The 25348-nt window shown below is 36.3% G+C and overlaps 1 protein-coding gene across 4 annotated transcripts in view; it reads right to left on the bottom strand.

Annotated features, from left to right (window-relative positions):
• The window catches only part of FGL1 (fibrinogen like 1), a 36068-nt gene that overhangs the window by 8162 nt on the left and 2558 nt on the right, over positions 1–25348 (bottom strand). For 2 of the 4 annotated variants that reach the window (XM_074905884.1, XM_074905881.1), the window contains exons 1-8: positions 19769–19870; positions 18352–18541; positions 15184–15259; positions 9393–9573; positions 6847–7006; positions 4710–4807; positions 3674–3762; positions 2960–3147 (exon numbers count right to left, since the gene is read on the bottom strand). In XM_074905884.1, the coding sequence (XP_074761985.1) occupies positions 2960–3147; positions 3674–3762; positions 4710–4807; positions 6847–7006; positions 9393–9573; positions 15184–15249 (782 nt within the window). In that variant the 5' untranslated portion in view covers positions 15250–15259; positions 18352–18541; positions 19769–19870. Of the gene's footprint in view, positions 1–2959; positions 3148–3673; positions 3763–4709; positions 4808–6846; positions 7007–9392; positions 9574–15183; positions 15260–18351; positions 18542–19755; positions 19871–25348 lie in introns of those variants that run through there. The other 2 variants (XM_074905883.1, XM_074905882.1) reach the window with 2 other exon arrangements.

Genomic DNA, 25348 nt, shown 5'->3' with positions numbered 1-25348 from the left:
CCAGTTTTTGAGAACTGAAAATCTGTGATAAAATCCACATAGGAAAATTCTCATATATATATATATATATATATGCTTATTTATCGCTTACGATTTTTAAGCTCAATTTTGATAATGTGTTGGTTGAAAGCTTATTAATTGCACATATCAAAAGTGACTGTTGTTGAGAATGACAAACTTGTATCAGAGCTGACATAATCTTTCTAGTCATGCAAATTCTGCATTGAGCAGGCACTCTGTCCACTTTGAATCAAAACACAGATTTCATTAGAAGAATCATAGTTGCTAAGAGATATTTAGATCAACTGAATCCTGTCTTTTACTTCCTTCGATGGAAGCAGGCAAAACATGATTTTGTCAACAGCAACATGAGCCAGTAACAACTCTTAACTGGAGCCTGAGGCACTAATAACAAAAATATACAGTACTCTAACTGACTGGATGCTGTCTGAAGTAACTGGACATACTAAAGAAACAACTGGTGTGTGATTATCGATATGATATTCTGAAGCAACATTCATTATTCACAAGTTAATAAGCACCTTAAAGTTAACCTGCGTTCCTGCTGTCTTTCTGATAGGCTAATTTTTAAAGTAAAAAACTGCACTGCAGTAGTTTCAAAAGTACAGTCAGCTCTGAATTATCTGTGGACATTTTATCTGAATTATATATTAACTGTGTGACAGATGCAGAGAGATATAATTGGTTCCCTGAAGAACTGTTTGAATTCTGCCTGGATTTACTGACTCCAGTACAGCCCCAGATGGATGTAGCTATGTTGTCTCCAGGATGACTGGTGAGGCAGGAAGCCTGAGTCAGGGAGATCTGTGGCCCCAACTCGATGCCTCACAGATCCACTGTGATCATCCATGCATGGTGTAACTAGAACTGGGAGTGCTGAGGAGAGAATAAGCTCATGTCCAACTAGACTTGTTAGCTCTTCTTTTACTAGTTATAAACCTACTGACTTTTGCAACACATTAGATGCAGGAAAGCTTATGACCTGGGTGTAGTACCAGAGTGAACCCAGCTCTGTGGATTTTCATCCAAGCTGAAAATCTCTTCTAGAGTTTTGCTTACAAAATAATGTAGAGAGGCCATTTTTCAACTGGCATCCAGGATAACAAGTGCTGAGCTGGAACAAGACCAGTGGCTTTAAACTAGTTCTGAGCTACTTCCATGTGGTCTCACTTGTGTCACATCTCTTGGTATTCATATTATCTGGGTGTTTCTGTATTCCATTAGTCCAGATAGCATAGAGCTGGATATAAAAAATTCCTTCATAGCTGGGAGCTCCTATACAAACCAGCCAAGAGCACTAATTCCTTCTATGTGTGCTAATCTGTGCATGACAAATACGTGTTCTGAGTGCTTTCCTTTCTCTGCCAGTACTGTTCTTTTGGGTAGGATTTAAGGACACTGACATTTTCTAGTATTCTGCAGGATCCAGTTTTATGTTAGGTTTAACTGAAAAAGTCACTAGCAAGGCAGTGGAATAATACTATTAGTAACTAATTTTCATTATCTAGATAGACTGTCACTTTAAGAGCATGAGCTACACAGCCATAATAGGAACTAGTCTGGTAGGGGACAGCTATCTTTAGTAGTTATGTAGCACCAACTACAAGGTATTAATAACTGTCAAGTTCTGCTGTACAGCTACTTTTGCAAAGGGATCATTCTTTTGTCCAGACCAATCAAATACTACCAAAAAAAAAAAAAAGTTTTAACAGGCAAAAAATGTATACAATTGACTAAAAGTGATTGCTGATTCACTCTTAATGAACTCCATGGCATGGTACTAGAGGTTTATGCTACTTGAGGTATAGATATTCCTCGAAGTCCACAAGAGTTCTGATTTCACAGGAAAAGGATCTCCAACACAGTTGCCTTTCCCTTTTACTTTTCGTTAGAACTGCAAAAAAATGTCTACATGTGATTTTTTTCCATGTGTCTCAAACTTTCTGCTGACCCACTATCCAGGCAAATAAATTAAAATGTATTAAAACAAGTAATTAATTGTGAAACATTGAGTTAATAGCTACATTATATCAGCTAAGGTGGTCACAGGCTACTTATGCAAATAGAATTTGAAAAATGAGGAGTTAAAAAACAGAAACAAAGTATGACACAACACGGAGAAACAATGGAGTTGATCCAGCCTGGCAGCTCTTGCCAAGTGAACTGAGATCACAATGAGAGTAGTATGCTTCCCAGAGTTGTCTTTTAAACCTCTCTATTACACAGCTAAATTGCATAGTTTCTCTTCATGGCTGTATTTATCTAATTAATTAAGGGAAAGAACACAGCTGTCTGTACAGGCAGTGCTAAGGCCACCAGTTTTATCCTTTATTTTTGAACTGGTGTTTTGTACAGAAGTAGGATTTAAAAATTCTTTTACTGAACCCTATTTTAAAAAATCTTCCTCTCAGTCCAGCCATACTCGCTGACAGAAACTGGGTGGACGCATTCCCATCTTGATATAGAAGGAATAACAAGAGTGAGATGCTGTGATATGAGGTGAAAAAAATGAGGCTTAATAAACTGGCACTAGCTTAACTTGTCAGCTATCCTGCAGCACTGCCACATCTGGTTTAGTGCAATGCAGGAGAAAAGCAAGAATGAAGTACAACAGGATACATCTGCAAACTACATGATCTACTTGCATAAAAACTGGTTACCTAAAAAGGGGCAGAATTATCTTCTCCTTAATGTCAGATAACAAAGACAACCAAAGTCTATGGCAAATACCATTATCACAGACCAACTTGGCTGTGCAGTAGGTGCTGTCCCTTCTAAAGTGAGTCTCAGTATTACCAGCACTGAGATCTCTGGCAGGGGTCAAGGGCAGATTGCAAAAGTAATAAACAATGCCAACCCTATCTTCTACCATATATTATGACTGTATGAATATGCATGAAGCAGAATGGTTTACAATACTGATATAAAGTCAAAATACCTGTTAAACCACCAGCCAGACTTTTCCTCTTCAGCACAGTTCCCTTCATAGTTGTCATTGTCCCTGTCTCGAGTACTGAATTTCATTCCTCGATGATCCGCCCACCATTTCACGTCAGGATGAAATCCACCAGTAAGGGAATCACCAGCGGTACCAGAGTATTCACCGCAGCTCATCTCGTAAGATTGCTAATGAAAAATGTGAAGAAAGGGAACATAAAGTTCCAATATGTCTTTAACCTTTAGCATGTCAGAAAGTGAAACCACAAAGAGGAATCTAATCTGTTTCGTTTGCTACTATTTTTATGCTCAGAAATATCATACCATTTAAACATCGTGTAATAGATAATGAAGGGGCGTAAAGATGCTTACCAGGGTAAAATTTGTAATAACCTTGTGTATAAATGACATAATAAAACAATATTAGAGTTAGTTTGCAGTACATATTAACAAATCAGAACTTCATGTACCGTTATTGTTGGTAATATCAACAAAAATAGAAAAACACTTTTATCCAGGTCTGCTAAACCAAATGGTTCATACATCTCACTGAAAGTGTAAAACTGATGTATCAATGTAAACCACTATTATTACACATTTGAAAATTCCAATCATTCATTAAGAAAGTAAATATGATTTCTACACAAACCTTTATGAAAATTAGGGAATCCACATTTACATTAAAATCTCTAGTAATTATTTAATTTTTTATTACCTCTTCACCTGCAACTCCAAATCTTGCATATTGTGCAAAACGCCGTTCTCCTTCAAAATCAGTTAGATCAATTCTTAAAGTATAGTTCCCTTAAGAAATAACAACAACACAAATTATCTTCGTTAAACTAGCCTATCTCACTACTTTTCAGAACAGAGTATCATAGTAGATTAAAATACAATGTTTTTCTCATTAATCTTATCTCTATCATCACAGCATATCGTATGAGGTTTTATCTTCTTTATGCATATTAAAGCATGTCTTGCTATTCTTTGTCTTTATTCACCTGATTCAGCTTAGAAAATTTTATAATTATTCTAATGCAAATTTTCAAGCATAGACAAAAAATATCTTTTAAAAAAAAAGGCCTTACGGGCTCTATATTTTAGTTAGGCATTTGAGGTGGTGATGAAAAGACAGTGAGAATCAATCAATAAGCGTACATCTAAGCAAATTAGATTTTTATACTCTGAAGATAACAGTTAAACTAGAACCACATCCTGGTGGCACTGATTTCCGTATGAATTAGATGGCTAAGTCAATGGGTAAGTTTTGTATATGCAGCATTCTACGGCAAAGCAGAAGTTATATTGAGTGACTATCAGAAAGATGGAAATAGCTTTCCAAGACTAGTCTAATCCACAGGACAGGCCTAGATTTACCTTCATGTATGTAATAGCCTATGCAGCCATGTAAAGCCCTGACTAAATGAATTGGTACAGCATACTACCTGACTCTGGAATGTTAGTGATGCTGAATGAAATGGGTGCCAACAATTCTTTTAAGGTATACCTATACAGGCTACGGTTGCCACTTTTCAGGGGCTCTCTGCATGCCATCAGCCCATTGACAGTTCTGAACATTTTGTTAGAAGCATATATTCAAATGTGTTTTGTTCTGAAACTTGGAGAAATTCATGCAGACTAACAGCAGAACTCATGATTTATGCTAAAAAAAAAAAAAAAGGTAAAAAGTGGCCCAGAAAGAGCAAAGAAACAGAAACAATAGAAGACTATTGTTACAACACAGATCTTACCCTGATTAGTCAAATAATGAAGATTTTTATTTCCAAGCCAATATTCACCATTTGACAAAACAAAATTTCCAAAGCCTTCTTCATAGTCAGTCCAGACTCTGAAAAAAAAAAAAAAATTACAAATTTATCAAAAAAGCAAGTTTGCTTGGATGTTTATTTTATTGTATAACCATAGATCACAGAATAATTCAAATTGTAAAGAACCTCAGGAGTTAATCTAGTCCAATGTCCTGCTCAAGGCAGGGTCAGTCATGAGACCACACAAAGTTGCTCAGGGCTCGTCCAGTCAGGTCTTGAAAACCTCCAAGGATGGAGACTGCATGTCCTCTTTGGGCAACCTGCTGACTGTTCTCACGGTGAAAAAGTTTTTCCTTATATCTAGTCTGAAGCCCTCTTGTCTCAACTTATGTACTTTGTGTATCATCCTCCCACCAGACACCACTGTGAAGAGTCTGTTTACTCAATGAGCTCTCACACTGCTCTGTTTTCTTAGTGACCTCCTTGTAGGTACATACAAGCTACTATTAGGTTCTGCTGAAATCATCTCCTCCAGGCATAGCTTGTCCTCATAGGGCTCCAGCCCTTGATCATCTTCACAGTCTTCTGCTGAACTCTTTGTAGGTTCATTACATATTGGAGCAATAATAAATACTTTAGACTTTGTTATCTTATTTACGCTGTTGATCTTCACAGAATTATTTCTATTTCTCACATGTGAAGGGCTGAATCCCACACTACACTGGTCACTGAATCCCCGTCCAAAGAGTAGTCCTAAGGGGTACATTCAATGTTAACAGATTTTAAGACCAGAAGAAAACACGTGAGCTCAGTCCAGTCTCTGGTATAGCACAGTTTACCAAAAGTGAAAACATTTTTCCTGGTTAAATCCAGGGGATCTAAGTGAATAATGAGTAGGCATATCACAAGCATTGTTTCTTTATTTTCTGTGATTTGATTAAGCTGGGAGACTCCTGCAGCTGGCTATATAATTTGTAAGATGAGTTACTAGCTAGCAGTTTTCAGCTTTGACTTATTGAATGATTCTAACAATTTTTTAACTCATGATGGTGCAGAGTTTCAAGAATTGATGTGTATACTGAAAACATTGAATCTTTTCCCTGTCTACACTGGCTTTGAATCACTTTCTCGGTGGTTTTGGTTTCATGACATGTTCTAACAGGGACAAAATATGATCTATTTCCTTGATGAGAAGTAACCATACTTCAACCAATGCGTGAAAGTATTAGGCTGTGGACTGGCAGTCATAAGAGAAAGCAGCCTCTGAGACTTAAATAGCTGGAACTCTGGCGAAGAAGAATGGGTGTTGTATGGTGCTAACAGTTTTAAACTGCTAAAGATTTCTTCTGTAGCTTGTCTTGACCATATTTTATAAAATAAGAATAGCAAAGTTTTCTTGGCTGGATTGCAGTTTTTCATCCTCTCTGGCGATTGTTTCTCTAGTTTATAAGGGTATTGTAAAGTTAGTTACAGAAACTATAAAGACAGGTAAGACACAAATCCACAGAAGGATACAGATATGTGAAAAGTAAATTGAGAAAAGTGGAGGTTCTGAAACCTTCTTGTGGCTTCTAATATCTGTAAATATTTGTGGTCTTTTATGTTCAAGTCTCAGAGCACCAAAGATTTCACTTCTGGAATTTTCCCAAAAGTGCTTGGCTCTTGGCAAAGGCAAGGAGGTTACGGTCCACAGATCAGCTTCTCACTTTACCTTTCCTGGAGGCATTTTACCATGAGCTACAAATTACTCTGTGGTGGGTTTCTCTCATACTTGCTTGCTGATGGTATTTTGGTTCAAGCAGACTGCTCACATTTTTATTTTTTAGATTTTTACTATTTGCAAAAGACAAGGTAGTCCTTCACTTGTCATTACGAGTTCTTGCTCCAACAATTGTTAATGCATTTGACATTGAAGGGTCCTCATGTAAAATGCACAAGTTGTCAGAAAAACATGTCTCCCAGAAGAGACAGAGCCAGAAGTGGTATCTCATCTGGAGGCTACTCCACCTTTTTATCTGAGGTAACAACTTACTTATATACTTCTAAAGTTAAGATTTAACTTAGCTCCATCTGCTTTAACGTTTCTCCACTTTGTTTCCAATTTAAGTCTATTACCTACCTATCAAAATTTTGGCTGCCATCAGAACGTCTCTGAAAAACAGTCCAACCACCCCCTTCAGACATGTCACAGAAGGCAAGGAATTCAGCAGGGCTCTGGATAGGTTTCATTTTATAAAATCCACTTTGCTTATGGCCGTCATTGTAGATTTCTGCACAATCTGTTCACAAAACGTTTATTGGACAGGTTTTTTAGTCCTATACTTACTGGCAAAATCAGAAATAAAGTTAGTAACAGAAATCAAGTCACGTCATACAAGAGTCACATATGAACCAGGCTAATACAGGTTGCAATAATAATACCTTACACCTTTGCAAACACATTTTCATGACTTTTGCACATCTACTTGTATTTGTGTTGCTTTAAAACTTTATTGAGCTGTAATTATTTTCTTTAAAAGAATCTTTTTTCTACCATAAAATCCCATCATTTTTGTTTTCATTTGACTAGCAAAATGATTTCTCTGGTTTAAGTGGTGTCACTTTTTATTTACAATGGTGTAATCCACATTAGAATCCTGTTACAATCATATAACTTCCATACATACACACTGTTCACACAGTAACCTCTAAAAACAAACGTGTATTTCTATGTCCAGAAAGTCCGCAGGAGAACTGCCAAAAACAAGAGTAGGGAATCACCAGTGTTTGAAAAGGGAAACAATTGCTGGACCTGATACTCTTGTCCCTTGTACCAAAGAAGTGGAAAAATATATAGAAGACTATCCTGAAAAAGTGCAGCACATGTATAAACTGATACCACTTCGGTTTGATACCATTCACAGACTGCTCTCCATTGGTGTTAATGACTAATCAGCATTTACAGCAATGACAAAATTCAGAGCTCATGAAAATATCACAGCAATGTAATGGTATAATCTTATATTTTTTCCTCTAAGAGTTAAGAAATGAAAGGAGTTCTTTGTTTATATGTAATCTACCATCAAGCAGTCATACAGGAAAGACGTATAATTTTCAACATTTCTGTTTTTCCTGGCGAAGGTAGGGCTGATTAACTGTAAGATTTTCCCTGAAACATTTATGAACGTGTTGCCTAAACTTCCAGGCCAGTCTGGAACTTTCTGAACTATTTTATTTCTTCTCAGTGAAAGTGTCAGTGAAGATTAGAAATAGAAAATAAACACTTTATACTGGAAACAAATAGCTATGCCAGGATTTGATAAAACTCTAATAGAAAACAGGATTTAAATAACAGCCAAGTTGTCTTTCTAGAGAGTGTTTGATTGGGTTATAGAAAATAGCTTTCCTTGTTCATTATTTTCTTAGTAGATTAGCAAAACACTTCATCATATTTTAATTTTTAGTAGGTGTATATAGTGTGGAATTTCTCTCTCACTATCTAACCCCAAGTTAGATAGGAAAGTTGAAAAAATAATGGAAAAAGAAGTCATCAGAAACCCGAACAACTTAGATCTGTTATTTAGAATCACATTTTAAGAAAATAAACTGAGGCATATGCTAAGAAAGGACAAATACCTTTCAGCTAAATGTGGTTTTAATAAACTTTTCCAGTTACAAATGAGTCAGTCATAACAATAAAGTATTCCAGAATGTTGAATACATAAATAAATACATAGCTAAAATTTAAAGTCAGACTTCCAACTGCTTTTAATTTCATTTTAATGGTGCTTTATTATATTTGATGCCTTGTTTTATGTTGTGATTTCCTCTAGCAGCATAAACACTACAAGTATATTCAAACAAGGCTATTAACAATTATAGAAGTTTAGAGACTCTAGCACTGGACAACTAGAAATGAACACCACCCAAGAATCAGACCTCCAAATTGTATTTTCAATCCAGCTATTGGTTTGGATGGTGTTTTATTATTTTAAGAGTTTGGGCCTTACTCCATCTACTACAGGCTAAAACACTTGGCCTTCTTCCACTGCAGAGGAACCGGATCACTACCAGAATGCTGGTGAGATTACAAAAACAACTTAAAACCAGTATTTTAGAAGTTGTGGTGTCCTGAGCTGAACCTAACTCAGTCAGAATGGTGCAACGTACAGAATATTGTTAGTGAGATGCAAATATCACTATGCCAGGCTTATGCATGTAAAGATGTCTCAGGGACTTTACAGATTGGAAGAGTTGGTGTGTGCTTGTAAAGGATGCAACCCTCTGAATGTGTGAATGTGAACTGACCCTGTGTGTTAGAACTTTTTGAGATTAGATGAAGAAGGGTGTTTAGAAATCTGTAACTGTTTAGTAACATTTTGTAAATGCCTATTACTGGCTTTTATCTGTTGTATTGCCCATATTTATTCTAAATTTATTGTTCACTGTTCTTTAATTATGTGCTATTAATAAATCAATAAAATGTTTCAGTCCTAATTTGATGTATACCGTGTAACATTAACAATCTTCCCTGTGGCAAGCAGGCCTAGGTAAAAGCTGAACACTGTTTTAAACAGACAATTTTCTATGAGCTTTTAAAACAATAAGTCAATGGGCCCAATTGTGCTAAAGCTTCTGGCTATCATTACAATGAATGGAAATGAAAAGAATAGCTTCATTTCTAACCTGAATACTGTCTTTTTCCTCCCAAGTCAATGACACTGTTTTCATCTCCTCTGTCACTGTATTGAATCTCTTTCTTCTCTAAAAGCTGTATAACTTTTAACTGCTGCTGTTTCACACGATGTTCCAGAAGACTCACCTGGCCCTGAAGCCGTATCTGCTCTTGAAAACAGTTCTGTAGATCCTGGTGAGGAAAAAATATCTTATTGTAAAGCCAGCAATTTTTTGTCATGTTTAACATGTGACACAAAAAAAACCCCTAGACAAACCATAAATAAAATTTAACTTGAATAAAATGTTTTGGTCACAATCTCCTAGAGACACCATGTTGTCTTCTACCTCAATTGCTACCTCTATTTAAAATTATTTCGTATATTACAGAGTGATCAAAAGATAACTGGCTTGCAAAGAGACCTTCTCTTTAGTGGCTATATCTGCCAGCTCTCACTGCAAACATGCAGAGGGGATTTTAGGGAAAAACACTGTAGTACAGACCCTATCATAAAGATTGTTTATTCTCTATCACCTGCCATGTACAGAGATTTACTATCCAGTGAGGCCTCCTACTAACATTGTGAAGGTTCTGAAATTCCAGAGTGTTAAACAGTCCACATTGATATGTTTTCAACTTCACTGTGCATTTTTCAAATGTTTTTAGATTACACACTTCTTATGATAAGAATCTTAACATTGCCAATATAAATATTGTAAAGTTTCGAGCTCATTTTTGGCACGCTAAAATAAATAGTCCCTAAGAAGCTGCGAATATTCATGAAAAATAAAAGTTACAAACTTAAAGTTGCTATTGTGCAGACTTGTACACTTAATTTTGCCATGCAGAGTAGGTGAGAAATGTGTCAATTCTGATATGGTGATGCCTAGCACTCATTTCACCCTGGTGCAAATAGGGACACATGACAAGACAGCTGGCAAAGCTTTTCAAAATTCTGACATGCTGAATGTACACAGATGAATAAATAATTGTTTTTAGATTAATGACTATGGTAAAATAGCCAAAGTGAACAGAAACCAATCTAGGGAGCATAAATTAGAACAGCCTGTACAGTTTCAAATAGATATTAAAGAAGTTTGATTTCAACATGCAGAAAAAAGCCTTTGGGGTTTCATCATACATTTTACAAATCTGACATAATGTTTTGCATCAGTAAGACTGTGTCTGCAATTTTATATGAGCAAACAGAGTTTACTAGCTATGGTGCTTCCATGAGAGCATAACTAGCACTGTAAAAGCAAAATCAGAGGGCAACATTTTCAACATCTGATATGCAAGATCAAATATGCAATAGTTCTAAATTAGTGCGTTATTCATATGGCAACATTTTTTACATGAGCTAAGGATGTAGACCTGTAACATTTGCAATCCATATGTAGGAGCTGATATCTTAGAACATTGCCCTATCACACTGAACTACAGAGAGATATGAAGTGACATACTTATGTGCATCTCCAGTGACATCTGCATACCTTAATTTGTATCGTGCTCAGGCTTCACCTATTTTCCATGAGCACTCTCCCCAAAATGTTTCTTGTCACCTTCTTTCTGCAGTGATTTTTAAAAATTTTATCTGAAAAGCTGATACCATTCTGTACGTTTCTATGCAGCACAAACACAGCTTTGGTTAGAAATACTTCCTTGCAGTACCATTCGCCACAACTCTAAGAATAAACTTTATGAACTAAACTAATGATATTAATTAGAATTTTCATTTTATGACTCTACTGCATGCAACTTTTTTTCATAATTAATTTGTGGTACTAATAAAAAAGCAGAGGAACTTCAGCTACTGTCAAGGAACATCCATATAAACTGTGTCATGACTATGACCTGCTATTTCTGATAGAAAGAAGTGTTGCAGGCCCCTTTGCTTTTTCACTAGAGAGGATGCAATTCACTTTCAACAAATAGACAAATGAACTAGAGACAGTTCAAGAGAGTATTTGAAGATAAAAGAATCTGTGTCCATGAGTTCAGTAAAATGGTTCCTAGCCATCATGTTCCATTTGCCTGCAATATTTAGTCACACTGGAAAATCTGATGATCAGACTTTGCAGAACAATTCCTGAATGTAGGCCTCTGCTTTAAGTATTTCTGAAATGTATCAGCTGCTCGCTTTAATTCGTACTTAACTGCAATCTAATATACATGGCGGGATAAAAGAATGGGGAATATACACGTGGCAGGAGTAGGCAGTTTGTCGGTGGCCTGTTCGAGGGAAGGTTCAACTGCCTCTCTGGGTTTGGGCTGCCCATGTCAGGCTGCTTTGACAGCAGGTGTGCCTGCAGACTCCGACTGTCTGATCGCTGCTAGGTCCTGGGAAACTATTGAGACAAGGAGGAGCTGAAAAGTAAGAGGCACGTTTACCAAACTAACATTTTTAGAAGAACAAACAAAGCAGCCAATGACTTAATATCCCTAGAGTCCTATCTTATTTAAGAATCCTCCCTTGAAAATCTTTTTCAGTTGTTGATAGCTATACAAGATCCTTAGCATATCCTTATTTTCTTCTAGCATGAAACGAGAAAAGAATACTTAAAATCTCTGCACATACAGAGACAAACTTGCTACAGTGGCTTAAAGGGATGTTATTCGACCATAAGCACTGGTTAGTGTGTGACATGTTGCATATCACAAAGAAAGGATGCACTATTATGCAGTCTCTCCAGGGTGTTTGTCTCAACTTATATCTGCAGCTTCATATAAACCCTTCACAAAAGCTGAGTTGAATTGGGAAATTCAGAAGACCCTTCCTTGACAGGCCTCTGCAAATCCTCAGACTAGTCCCAAGTGCATACAGAAAATTATGGAGAACTGGAGAGCTGCATAGGTAGACTGAGAGAGAGTGAATAAATAATAAAAAAAATATTTCCAGGCTCACCGTGTCAAACTAATGCTAACTATAGAAGTAAAGCTGTCAACCCACGTTAACAATCAGAGCAAATATTAATCCTAAACATATTAAGAGTGATAAAGAAGCCACCATGCCACCAGTTTTACTGCAGTGTCTGTTTATTGAGAAGGTTAGCCTCTATCGGCCTTAACTCAGCACTCTCGGCCTTGGAGAACGTGGTAAAATACAATAGGAAAGACCTGGGTGGCCCTGAAAATGGTGGCCACTGTCGTCAGGCCCTTGTAATTTCACGGGCAAGACTTCAAGTTGGTACTCTCTTTAACACATGGCAAGGTCTGAGCCACTAAGGGCTACTTTCAGTTCTGGAGAGAGCACAAGCCTGTACTTTTGAGGAGAGGCAGCTACTGGCAGCTAAGTGCATACACTTCACTACACTTCAGGTGTAGTGAAAATGCATCTATCACTTCACCTATTCATACTGCTAAAAGCCATTCTCCTACTGTGATTAAATTATGTAGTAAAAGTACAGAACTTTTCAAAAATTATCATACCTTAGAAAAACTTGATATCTAAGTTTGACGCTACTTCATATACCACCATAAAAGGTCCTGTCCTTTGAATCAAACACAAGTCTGCAACAGGCTACATCTCCAAATATTATCCTTACCTTTGCATTTTAAATTTATCTTTTCTTTTTGTTTACTTAAAACCTGTGAATTAATTCATGCAAATTAAAAACTAACATTGAGCTGTCATCTGATTTATAGACAATACACTCTTATGTACACTCTCATGGGGTGAACAGTAATATATCTACATTACACATAGCAATTTCCTGATGAAAAGGATTTAAGCTCACAGTGTTGATAAATAGTAAGTAACAAACAAGAAATCAGCAGCCATACTGAATAACTACACCATAAGAAATAAATGACTGAGCAAACATAGAGTTTTCAAAGTAACACACAGGTGAAAACTACGGGTATCTGATACACTGCTTTCTCTCCCTGACTCCAGCCTCCTCACTGACATCTCTTTCTGTCAACTCCAGACAAATCCCGTTACATTTTGTTGCTGCACAGCAAAACCACAATTCTCATATTTGGAATTCCACACCTCTTTTTCCCATGGGACAATCACAAGTTAGCTGTGTAACTTCAAGGTGGATCAATGTGGCTTTTAGATATCCAGGTTACCAGACTGTTCTTCTAACGTACTGCTACACTTTTTCACAGGATAACTCTTTTAAAATCATCAGAGTTAAACCAGTGCACAGCTAGAGTAATATAGAAATAAAATGCAACCTATGGTTATAAGAGTCAGCAGCTATAACATATTGTTATTCCTTTTGTTATATATGGACCGAAGTTAAACTATTACCATGTTGAAACACTCAAAAAAATATGAATTTGATTGTGCCTGTCTCCCGAACATAACCTGTTCTGTCTGTTTCAGTGAAGCAACTGTTGTACTACCCATTGAGAAGCAATTACCTAACAACTGCTGACAGCTCTGCTCTTGGACAGGCGGTCCCATATTTAACCAGCTACTGCAATTAATGTACACTCACAATCTTTATTTCATTATTGTGTGGATTATTTAGCAGCTAGTGACCTTCCATTAAAACTGATGCTATAAATTACACTCAGAATACGGTATGAAAACTATAAAAATACAAAATTTTTACTTGAGGTGTTATTTCCTATATTTTTAGAATTTAAATAAGCTGCAAAAAATCTCTGATGAGATTAAAATGTGAAAAATGAGAGATTTCAGAATGTTCCAAGATTTTATTCACAGGGTCAGCCAAAACCCCTAATATTCCAAGTGAAAAATCAAAATAAATCAAGCACATTTCATTGTAATGCCTTTTTCTCTGTAGGCTTCTATAAAAATTAGTAATATTTTTCTCCACTGAGCAGAAGTGATTACAGAGGCAGCTACTTCCTATTCTGCCCCTATAGAGCTACTTATCTGAACAAAAGGCATAAGATAATGTATGCCACAAACAATGATGCTCACCTAGTTGTAAATTCAACAACCACTTCCACCTAAGCAATTATGAATCAACAATTCAATCTCCCAGGTTCCTGCTAGTTAGGACCTGATTATCAAACTAGTAAGGACAGCCAAGATGGGCAGTACAGGACTGGTGAGTGGAAGTATTTTAAGCATCAGAGTAAGACGGGGTGTGTATGTATGTGTGTGTGTATTAGGGTTTTTGTTGGAGAGGCAGAACACATAACAGAAGGTTTCGGGAGCTAGAAATGAAGGAGCTTTGATCATTGCTTCTGAGTGTGAATTATAACATAGTAACATGGGAACACGTAAGAATATGAAGCTGTGGATCTTACTTAAGAAAAGGCTGTATGACAAGTGGACAAGGTAGAAAAGGAGAGAAACATTCTTCAGAGTGTCAGTGACCAGAAATACTACTGCTGCAGCTACCACTTTAGGAGTTCCTGCGTTTTGCCTTTCTGTAAGTATACTGCTCAAAACTAACGGTCTTATTCTGAGTTAGCATTATCCCTGAATGGTAGTATAACTGTCTTGTGCCTTTTGTAAATGTGCCTGTTAATGCATCATGTGATACCTTTTCTATCTAAGATATTCTATCGCCTCCTATTTCATGACGGATCCAGTAACAAACTGACTGGATGAACTTCTTCAGTGCTATTGCCCAGTCATTTACCTTCCATTGTATATTCATGCATTTGTTACTTCTTTCCTCATTGGAAACTTGTCCCCACTGAACATCATTTGAGGTTATTTCCCCTGTCCTTCAGTTTTGTTCTGAATTCTGATCTTTTTCATCAAAGGTTCTGCCATCCTGTGTAGCTGAGATACATTGTAAGCACTATGGAGAACAAGGTATGAAATATTTAGAAGAAACTCGACAGGAAAATTTAATTACTACAACTTACAGAGCTGCCAATAGCATCCATCAATCCAGCTGCAAGGACAAAAGCAATCATTATCAAAATCTTCATTCTTTAGAAGCTGTGAAGTAGAGGAACAAATTAAATTCTAGTTAACTTCAACATTAAAACTAAATATTTGAAAATATTTATTTGAATACATTTTTTATTATTAGAAATAATATATTTAACCTATAATTATTTTCTTACAAACTGTAAATACAACGCAGATTTAGGCATCACTACAAATGTCTAGAATAGCCTGATCAAGAACAACCCCAAACCCCAGTTAAACCAGAATTTATCCTTTTAGGCCACTTTGTATCAAAGCTCTCTATGTATTTCAGGACAGCTATTCAAGATTCAAACCCACACATTTTATTGTGAAACAAGACAGGAGCAAAATAGCATTTTAAAATGCTCTGAAAAGCAGGGCAATGTTCCATGTTTGTCTTTTAAAGCTGGGAGCCAGCTCGCTGTTATATTCAAGTCATTAAAATCTAAATTGGGCTAGTTGTCCTTGAACTAAGGATTTGTGCGACTTCCGTGTGCCAGGAGAGGATGGTGATAATTTTACTGTTATAGAGTAATTTTTAGGAAAAATGTATAATAGTTATCAGCTTTTGTTCTAATGGGGACAAGAATGACAACTTTCAACAGCTAAGCATATTTTGTACTATATGACCCATAGCATTTTAAATCCTATTATTTAATATGAAAATTATTTAAATGCCAAAACAATCACCACTGTATCTCATTGCCTTGCAAACATTAGCTGATGTAACTCCACTGTTTTCTGTAAGGTGGATGTATGCTTTTCAGCTCACAGATGAGAAACCAAGGCCTCCAATTACAAAAATATTTACATAGATTATACATGAACCAATTCTAAAGTGACTAGTTAAACTGCTGTGAGCTATCGAGGACTATTTCTTTTTTTTAACTTAAAATATTTTCATTTAACATATGTTAATGCATGTTTGAACCAAAGTATGTGTCCACTCTGATTTTTCTACTTATTAAATTAAATCATCTAACTACATGTTAAAACATTTGTGGTTAGACAAAACATAAAACCTATAATAGAGATTAATGATTCCATGTCAGTATGTCTTATTGAAACACCAACTTTATGGAAATTTCCACTCAAATTTCTACAGGAATTAATATAAAATACCAGTGGAACTTTGGCAGACTGTACAAAGTACTGTACAAAGATAAGTGCTTATGCGAAGTATATTTTTAAGTTCTTGTAAAATTGGACAAGTCCAACTTATGATTTTCACCGATCTCTGAAAAACTTATGCAAGAGTACAAATTACAGCCCAGAGAAATTTCAGGTTTTCAACACCTACCTATAAAATACTCAGGATGCGTTTTTAAATTACAGTTACCTTATTTAAGAAAGCGACATTTAAAAAAAAAAAAAAAATTAGTTCGGAGTTTTGCTAGTTTGAAAGCATCATATTTGAAAGCACAGAGTTGTGAGGCCCGAGTACATCTGTATAAAGCTCATTATACCACTTCTTGCGCTGGACTGCTGCAGACACAAGGTGTTGAGGGTACTTGGTACCCATTGACTCATGTTACAGACAGCTCAGAGGGGTTTTTTTAAGCATTTTGGACATATGCAACGTCTGCCATTAAGCTGCAAAACACTATACAAAGCTGATATCTGTCTCTAAGGATTTCGAAGGAATCCATTAAAAATTGCCTATAAAATGCTTCCCGAGTAGAAAGTATGAACTGAAAATCTCAGGCTAAGATATTTCTATGCCATAAAGTTTCTGAATTTTAAGTTGTCAGTTGTTCTTCAGGCTAACCAAATAAATGTTGTATCATTTGAATTAGAAATTTTGCCAGAATTCAATGTACCAAGTTCTGCTACTGTCCAAGTTTTGCTACTGTTTGAATTAGTGAATCCTATGAATTTCAGGCTTACAAAAAAGGCAGGGGGGAATCTGCAAGAATTGCCTGGCATTGAATTCTGTTATTAATTTAGATTTCAGAGGTTTCTGCCATGATAAAACAAGCATTTTCACCTTATGACAGTAGTAATTATGGCTATTCCAGCCAAAGCAGCTGTGGCCATCTGTTGCAATGACACTTTCTGTGAGAGGAGTGACCAAAGAGTAAGTTAGCTATCTGGACAACCCTCACATGATCCATCTCTGGTAACTGCTGTTACAAATCCATGCATATCTTAATATGTTATCAAGGGAAGAAGGGACTATATTTTTTTACTGGAAGATTTGTATTTAACTGTTCTGCTTAATTCTCTGTTATTTTCATTATAAAAGTACATTGTTCTCCCTCACATTAGTCCTAATATTCAAACTGTTCTACCGGGATTTCACCGACTATGAATCCCTGAATACAGTGATCAGTCTTAAATGGGTTACACGGCTTTACAACTACAGTATTCTTATTTTTTTAAAAAAAGACTATCACGTAAATCTTGCATACTATTCAGAGAAATTTATGTTAGCTAAAAAAAAAAAAAAAAAAAAGACTATCAGGCACAATCAAGGCAGAACATGTCCCTTATGTGAGCTACTACTATCAAGCTGCACAAAAGGAGTGAAGAGCTGAAGAGTGTAATGTGTGCAGTTGGTTTGGTTTGTCATCTTCAGATGAAGTCACCTTTCTATTTAAAGGGTGCCTCTTTCTAAAGCGTGTTCCTGTTGTGGGGAGCTTCATAAGGGCTGCACCTGGAAGACAACTTTGCATGTATCAGCTTTATCAACTAAGATATGTTCAAAAAACATACCAAAATATAGGAATAGTCTCATAAATAAAATGTGATGATTTAAATACGTTTCTCAAACTATTTTAATCCTGGAGTTTAGTTTTTAAGAAAGAAAGTTGGACAGTAAACCCAAAATGGATTATTGATCCTGTAGTCAATCACAATATGAGCTCACTATGATTGTAAGAAAATTAAGAGTATAAAGAAGGAGGAACTGAGAGCCCCATTTGGCAGACCTGTCAGTCAGAAACAGGGAAGACATTGAAACAGAGAGAACACAGGAAAAAAACAAAGAGTGGACCTGAAGTAGGAACAAGGGTTGGGAGGACTAAAATCTTTGTGCTGTTGCCCTCCCCAAAAAAGGAGAAAGTCAGGAAGACTAGGAAGAGACATGAAAACTCATGCTCTGAAAGGAAATAGCTGACCTAATGGTGTTTCTCTTCTTCTTTCACTGCCGAGCAGAGAGACCCAGACGAGGTAGGGGACAGTGAGCAGTGCTGATCCTGGAAGGGGCAGTACCTTGGACCTTTGAGTCAATTTCTCCACAGGTATAAACTCACGTAGTTTATCTGATCCCACAGCTTCACTGACACGAAATTCACTGAGTGGTCAACCCTATGGCAATAAGAAAAGGGGTAAATAGGCTCAAGCCTCATATATGTTCAAAGTGCTTTGCATACACTAACTGAATCAACAGGTTTGGTTTTGGAATTATTGTGGGTAACTGTTTACTTAGTTTTAGACATTTCTATAAAAAAATTCAGAAAAGGTTTTATTAGTAACTTCTCTGAAAGTGCACATCCATGCTCTTTGGTAATATGTAAAGATCAAGTTCTGTTCAAGGGAAGCTTAAAATCTTGCTCAAGGAAGAATGCTTTGAAAGTCAATTTCTTAAACTAATTTCTCCACTCATTTATCTGGTTGTTATATAGCTATTTAAAATGCATTATCCAGAAATGTATGTGTAAAGTAAAATAATTAAAAATACAGAGAGAGAATACAGCCATGATAAACATTCACACACACTGCAATAAAAACATTCACTCCAAAAAAAATGCAAACAAATCACAAATCTTAATCCATGTCACAAATGAAAAAGCATAATTTAACAACTATTTTTGTGTTGTTGATGATAGCGAATCCAAAGAGATAATAAATCCTGACAGACTTCCAAGACTTTTGTTATAACACCTGTGTTGATTTAACAAAAACAAAACCCCCCAAATTTGTGCAGGGAAGATTCCTTTTCAGGAAAATCTTAGTCTCAGACAATAGACATGCATCACACAATCATGTCAGAGTGAGAAAAACAGTGTAATATTTTCAAGTTGAAAACACAAGCCCTTAACAGTTAGCTGGAAAAAAAACAACTTTCTATTTTAATAAATTGAAGTTTAAGGGCAACTGTTGTGAAACATTGAAATTTTATCCATATGAGATTACTCATTTACTATTCAAAGATTCTTAAAATTCAAAGTGGTTTTAATGATTAAACTCCGGCACAAATTTTGCTTCGTTTTAATTAGGTAGTGTTACAAAAATTGCTCCAATTTCCTCATCTGAAAAACGGACAATTCTTGATTTGATCTACTTTTAGGTTTAAAAAGCAGCCTTGCTCATACAGCTATACATTATTATAAATATAGAAACTACAGGATTGAATATGAGTTTTACTAACTAGATATCATAGCAAAACAGCTAGTTCCTGCTAAAACAGTAATACATTCTTAGCAACATTGCATCAGTTATATGGCCTTCAAAAACAATATTAATTTTAAACCATAACTATAGCAATTACCCCAGATTCTTCCTTCTTCCCTCACAGGTACCTAAAACGTTTACCTTTACCCTCTGGAGAGAACTCAAAGTTGTTAAATCTTCTTAAACTGATGTAAAGAATTCCAGAGCCCCTCCCAGGCTACGATTGTTTTTGCTATTAAATTCTGTGGATTTGAGGCTTACATCTGCTATGAGTCACTGGTCAAGAATGCAGGAATGTTACTGAGAAGTTGCAGTTATCGAGACTAAATTGCAACATAACAAGGAGAAGATGGTAATGCTGTGCCTAACACAACACTTCTGAAATAAAAATAGACCAAATCCAACAAGGGATCATCCATTCCCTTTCACTGCTCCGATCCAGGAAATTGCTCTCAGCATCATATTCAGCTATATACTCCTGCGCCTTCCAGAATCTGAGCCTAAATTTCTTAGTCTTCACAAGTATATAGAGAGCATAATTGACTCAACTGATTTAGAAATAAAACATAATCACTCAGACTAGAAGTTACATGTTAGAGGTGACAAAAAAAAAAAAAATCTGATTAAAAAAAAAAAGTAGCAAAGATAGTACAGAGAAAGACAGAGGGAACAAGAAGAAAAAAGGACACAGAATCTTGTTTGATGTAAGTCAGTATTTTTTAGCTAAATTGGAAGGCACTCGCAAGCACATAATCTCAGTGACTTGGTTAGACAAAATCACTTTCTATATAAGGTTTTTAGAGCCAGATGAATATATCAAAGAATGTTCTAAAATGCAATTTGTTTTGAGTGTTTGCCCTCCTTCTGTGTTGGCTCTTCCCAAAAAGTTAAATAACTGAATATGCTTAAAGGAATGCTTCTGGGAAAAGTGAACTCTTAAGGAAATACTGAACAAAGCAGTAAAAGGAGTTTTACACTCCACAATATTGACACCATCAACTTCCTTCTGAAGACTAATACTGGTTGCACACATCCTCTGAATAATTTCTGGTGTATTATTTGGTATCTGTTTACTTGGCAGTATTTCTCTTTACTAATTACATCAACTAATCAACATCCTATTCTAAATTTCAAATATTTAATAATTGCAATCAATTTCTCATGAGTAGCCTACACTAAGAATCATTCAAAACCTCAAAATCATTCAGCAATTAATTTTTACTGGGAATCTTACTATGGATAATGACTTCTGCAATGAGGGAGATACCCGTCCATAGTGTGACCCTTAACTCTTAACCAACCGTTACTCAGTGGGTGGGCTCTGAATTTAGGAAGTGGAAAAAAACCATGGCATTTTAAACTCGGATTTATTAACCATTTAAACAATGTATTGAGGTTTACAAGTAGATTCTCGATCACTTAAAGTCTTTAAACAAAGACTAGATGGCTGTTGTTCAGTTAAACAAGAACTATAGACAGCGTCAAGTCAGAGATTTGTGTTACTCAAGAAGCCTATAGGCTACTCATCACCAGAATGATTTTGCAAGAAAAAACATACTAAATAGAAGACCCTCAAAATATACAAATGGAAGTCATATAAGCACAAAAGGAAGAGAGAAAGGTCTTTCTTAGGCCTGCAGGATATATCCTACACTGAAAACTGGGAAATATCATAGACCTTAAAACGGCCAGTAAAGACCTGGCTGTTCACACAAATCTTATTCAGATTTGCTGCTCTTGGGAGAGTTTGCACAGAAGTGAAGCAAAATATGGCACGGATCATTAATTACTCTTTTATAATTTTTTTAATAAAAGTATGTATAAATGCTGCTCCTCACTTCTACACTAAATCAAGATGTTCAGTAAAAACAGTCAGTTGAATTAAATCCATCTTGCATGTTTTGTGGATGCTTAAAAGAAATAGCTAGCACAAGAAATCAGTGGTCTTTGTTCTCCTTATATTAGCACTGTCAGCTGAGTACCTCCCCATGTAGTTTATCTAAAAAAATTTTACAGCTTTGGGCAATCCCAGACATAGATACAGGTCAGGCGATGAGTGGATTGAGAGCAGCCCTGTGGAGAAGGACCTGGTGGATGAAAAACTAAATATGAGCTGGCAATGTGTGCTTGCAGCCCAGAAAGCCAACCATATTCTGGGCTGCATCAAACGCAAGTCAAGGGAGGTGATTCTCCCCCTCTACTCTGCTCTCATGACACCCCACCTGCAGCACTGTGTCCAGCTCTGGGGCCCCCAGTATAAGAAGGACATGGACCTGCTTGAGTGGGTCCAGAGGAGGCCACAAAGATGATCAGGGTGCAGGAGCACCTCCCCTGTGAGGACAGGCTGAGAGAGTTGGGGTTGTTCAGCCTGGAGAAGAGAAGGCTCCAGGGAGACCTTACAGTGGCCTTCCAGGGCTTAAAGGGGGCTGCAGGAGAGATGACCCTTTATCAGGGAGTGTAGTGATGATGATGATTACAAAGCGTAATGGTTTTAAACTGAGAGAGGGTAGATTTAGGTTAGATATAAGAAATTCTTTACTGTGAGGGGGGTGAGGCCCTGGCACAGGCTGCCCAGAGCAGCTGTGGCTGCCCCCTCCCTGGCAGTGCTCAAGGCCAGGTTGGACGGGGCTTTGGGCAACCTGGGCTAGTGGAAGGTGGCCCTGCCCATGGCAGGGGGGTTGGGACTAGATGATCTTTAAGGTCCCTTCCAACCCAACCCATTCTATCATTCTAAAATCAGCAAAAACAAGATAATGTGTTCATAATATCATCCTTTTATCATTCAAACTCAAAAGAAGTTGCAAGCACAGAAGCAGCTTTCATAGTACGAGGAACCACCATCTTTTCCCTGATAAGCTGTAACGCAGGTGCTAAGAACCATTTATAAAATATAAAGGTTTACTTTTTCTCCTGTGAATGACTTTTATCCAGGAAAGTTTTAAATCACCTTCAGTTGTCACACAGAAATATGGAAGGGTGAAAGATTGTACAACCACAACATGGTAACTCTGTGTTTGTCAAAAGGTACTTGCATTCCATCTGTTACAGATGAATAGGTTTATGCTCTTTTCTGTATTGTTTTAGTTTGTGTAATGCTAAGGATAAAATAGAAAACCTGTAATGGACTCAAATATGTGTGAAATCACATATTTGAAAATGTGCATTCAGCATTATATAACCAAACAGATGATAATTAAACAGTCTTTTGCAAATGCTAAACAGTAAAAACACTGAATTGAAAATACCTTTAAATGGAATGTGCTGCTTGGATTCATAACTTAGACGCTAGATGTTTTACAACCAAAAATAACCCCTAAACCCCAACCTGACTAACTCCATCAAAATTATGAGAACATGTAACTTCCGGGGGTTTTATTTTTTACCATACAAAATAATAGTAGCAATGTGTTGCTTCCATAATAATATTTTGTTTCTGAAACAGAACAGAGCTGAAATCAAAGATAAGCCAAACACAGCTTTGTGACAAAAAATTCTCTGTTTGTCCACGTTTTTAAAGGTGGTCTCCTTTCCAAAAGTAAGTGTATATTTTTTAATAGACTGACTTAAGAATTGCATGGTACATTTACAAGAAAATCTGGTTAAGTAGTTATAATAACTGACAACGTGCCAGTTACCAGACTACTATTATTATCTTCCCATTGTAAGTGTATTCCACAAATAAAAGCATTCTGTCAGAGCTTTGCACATATAATGCTGTGGGTGTTTGCATAGCTGATTAACATGTTAAATGGCTTCCAACATTCCAGGGCAGACTACTTGATGAAAGTGAGTACAATTCTATCTGCCTGAGTGGAGTTACTTCAGATTGTTCAAGAGTTCACTTTAGCCATATGTACCTAAGAGTTGGCCCACATTTCAAGACAATGAAATGATCAAAAAGCTACACTAGATTTAATCAACAGTTTGGACTGATGAAAAAATTATATACACTAAGCTTTTGAAAGTTAAATATAGTTAATTAGCTGTTAGTATTTTATGTTTATTTGGAGATATGTATTAAAAATCAGAGTATGTCATACTTAGTCCTGCATTAATAGATTCTCAAGGTTCCTTCTTACTAAGGCAATCTGGCATTTCAGGATTCCTTTGGAATAATCTATACCAGTTTAACATGAGTCCTACTTAGTCAAATAACAGAAACTCTCTTTCAAGGCTTGATTCATTTACATACAAGATGCTTGCACCAAAGTATTAAAATAGCTACAAAACAAGAGTGACACACTCTTGGCAGTACAAATCCCTGAACTTCATGAGATGCTGGTGATGGACCTCCTCGATGCAATTCTGCTTATTCACAGAGAAGCATATGAAGAAGTCCTGTTGTACTGAACACAGCAGAAATCAACAAAAGGAGGCAGCATCTGTTCACTATTCCAATTCTCCACTTAGTAAGTACTACCTTTTACCGAGGGTTACTGATTTTTTTTTTGTCTCTCTTTAGGACATTGTTTCCTTCTTCCTGTATTTCAGTTTTCTGCTTCTTCCATTCCACTGACATGCATAGTTCCATGAGGTGATATCCAGTATCACTGCAGTAGTCTTCAGGCATGCCACCTTAGTGTTCCACTACAGGCTTCAGTCTTTGAAGCAGACAGTGGACATTATTATTTCACTTGCCTATTCCTTTAAGGAATATTGTGCACTTGCTTATGTGTGACAATTAGCCATCTCTCTCATACAATTTATTTGTAATATTTTACTTTTTCAATGTTGGATGAGTTAGAGTGCTACAAGATTATACTTCACTTACTTTTGGACAAATAAGAAACTTTAGATATTTTAAAGCTCTTGATTCTTTTAAGATGCTGTCTTCAAAATGCTTGCCATAATCCTAATGAAAGCAATGGTAGAAAAAAATTATGCCAAAAATACAGAAGTCCGTCTATAAACTCACGAAGATTTCACCTACTATATAAATAGATTTCACAGAGCGACCAGGGCTTATGACTGCAACCTGAAGCATATGAATAACAGATCTCTAAAACTTGCATAATTGCATGATGAATTTGAAATGTTAGGACAACAAAGGTAATTCCCTAATAAGGCAAAGAGATAAGCAGAAAAGAACTTCCTACTTATTCTGAAATGACAGAATGAATGCGCTTTTTTTGGTGTATAGAAATAATATGCAGCAATAAAACAGTTTTTAAATAATTCAGCTCATTTTTCTGTCATATTCTAAGAAACAGGTGCATAATTTAGCCATTTGAGTCATTTCATAATCTGTCATCTCAGATACACAATACAGAAGGCAGCAACAAACCTTCATTATCATGGATAAGATCAGCAAATTCAGGATATTTAGGCATTATTTTATCACACTTCAAATATGGCATCCCTACAATTCTTATTAGAAATATAAATATAAAACAAGCACTCTCATCTTTTTCAATAGACAGTAGCAAAGACAGCATAGATATTACTAGCATAGATGGAACACATCACAGAAGTTAAAGATCTAACAAACGTCTCAATCTGTACACATCTCCTTTGCAGAATATAGAAAAATGGTGGATTTGATGAAGGCTCAGAGTAATTTTTTTTTTAAATTATGACAATAAATTCCATTGCTGATGTCTGTCTTCTATTCATTAATCCCAAGAACATAACAAACATGAATTAAGCTGTATTGTGAGGAAATGCGTAGGGCAGACAAGTGACTTGCTCAAGATCTTCGTGCGAGAGCCAAGAAGAGAACAT

The sequence above is a fragment of the Athene noctua genome, chromosome 4, assembly GCF_965140245.1.
Source record: "Athene noctua chromosome 4, bAthNoc1.hap1.1, whole genome shotgun sequence".
Lineage (NCBI taxonomy): Eukaryota > Metazoa > Chordata > Aves > Strigiformes > Strigidae > Athene > Athene noctua.
The sequence above is the reverse complement of the archived record's forward strand: the minus strand, read 5'-3'. Positions and strand labels throughout refer to the sequence as shown.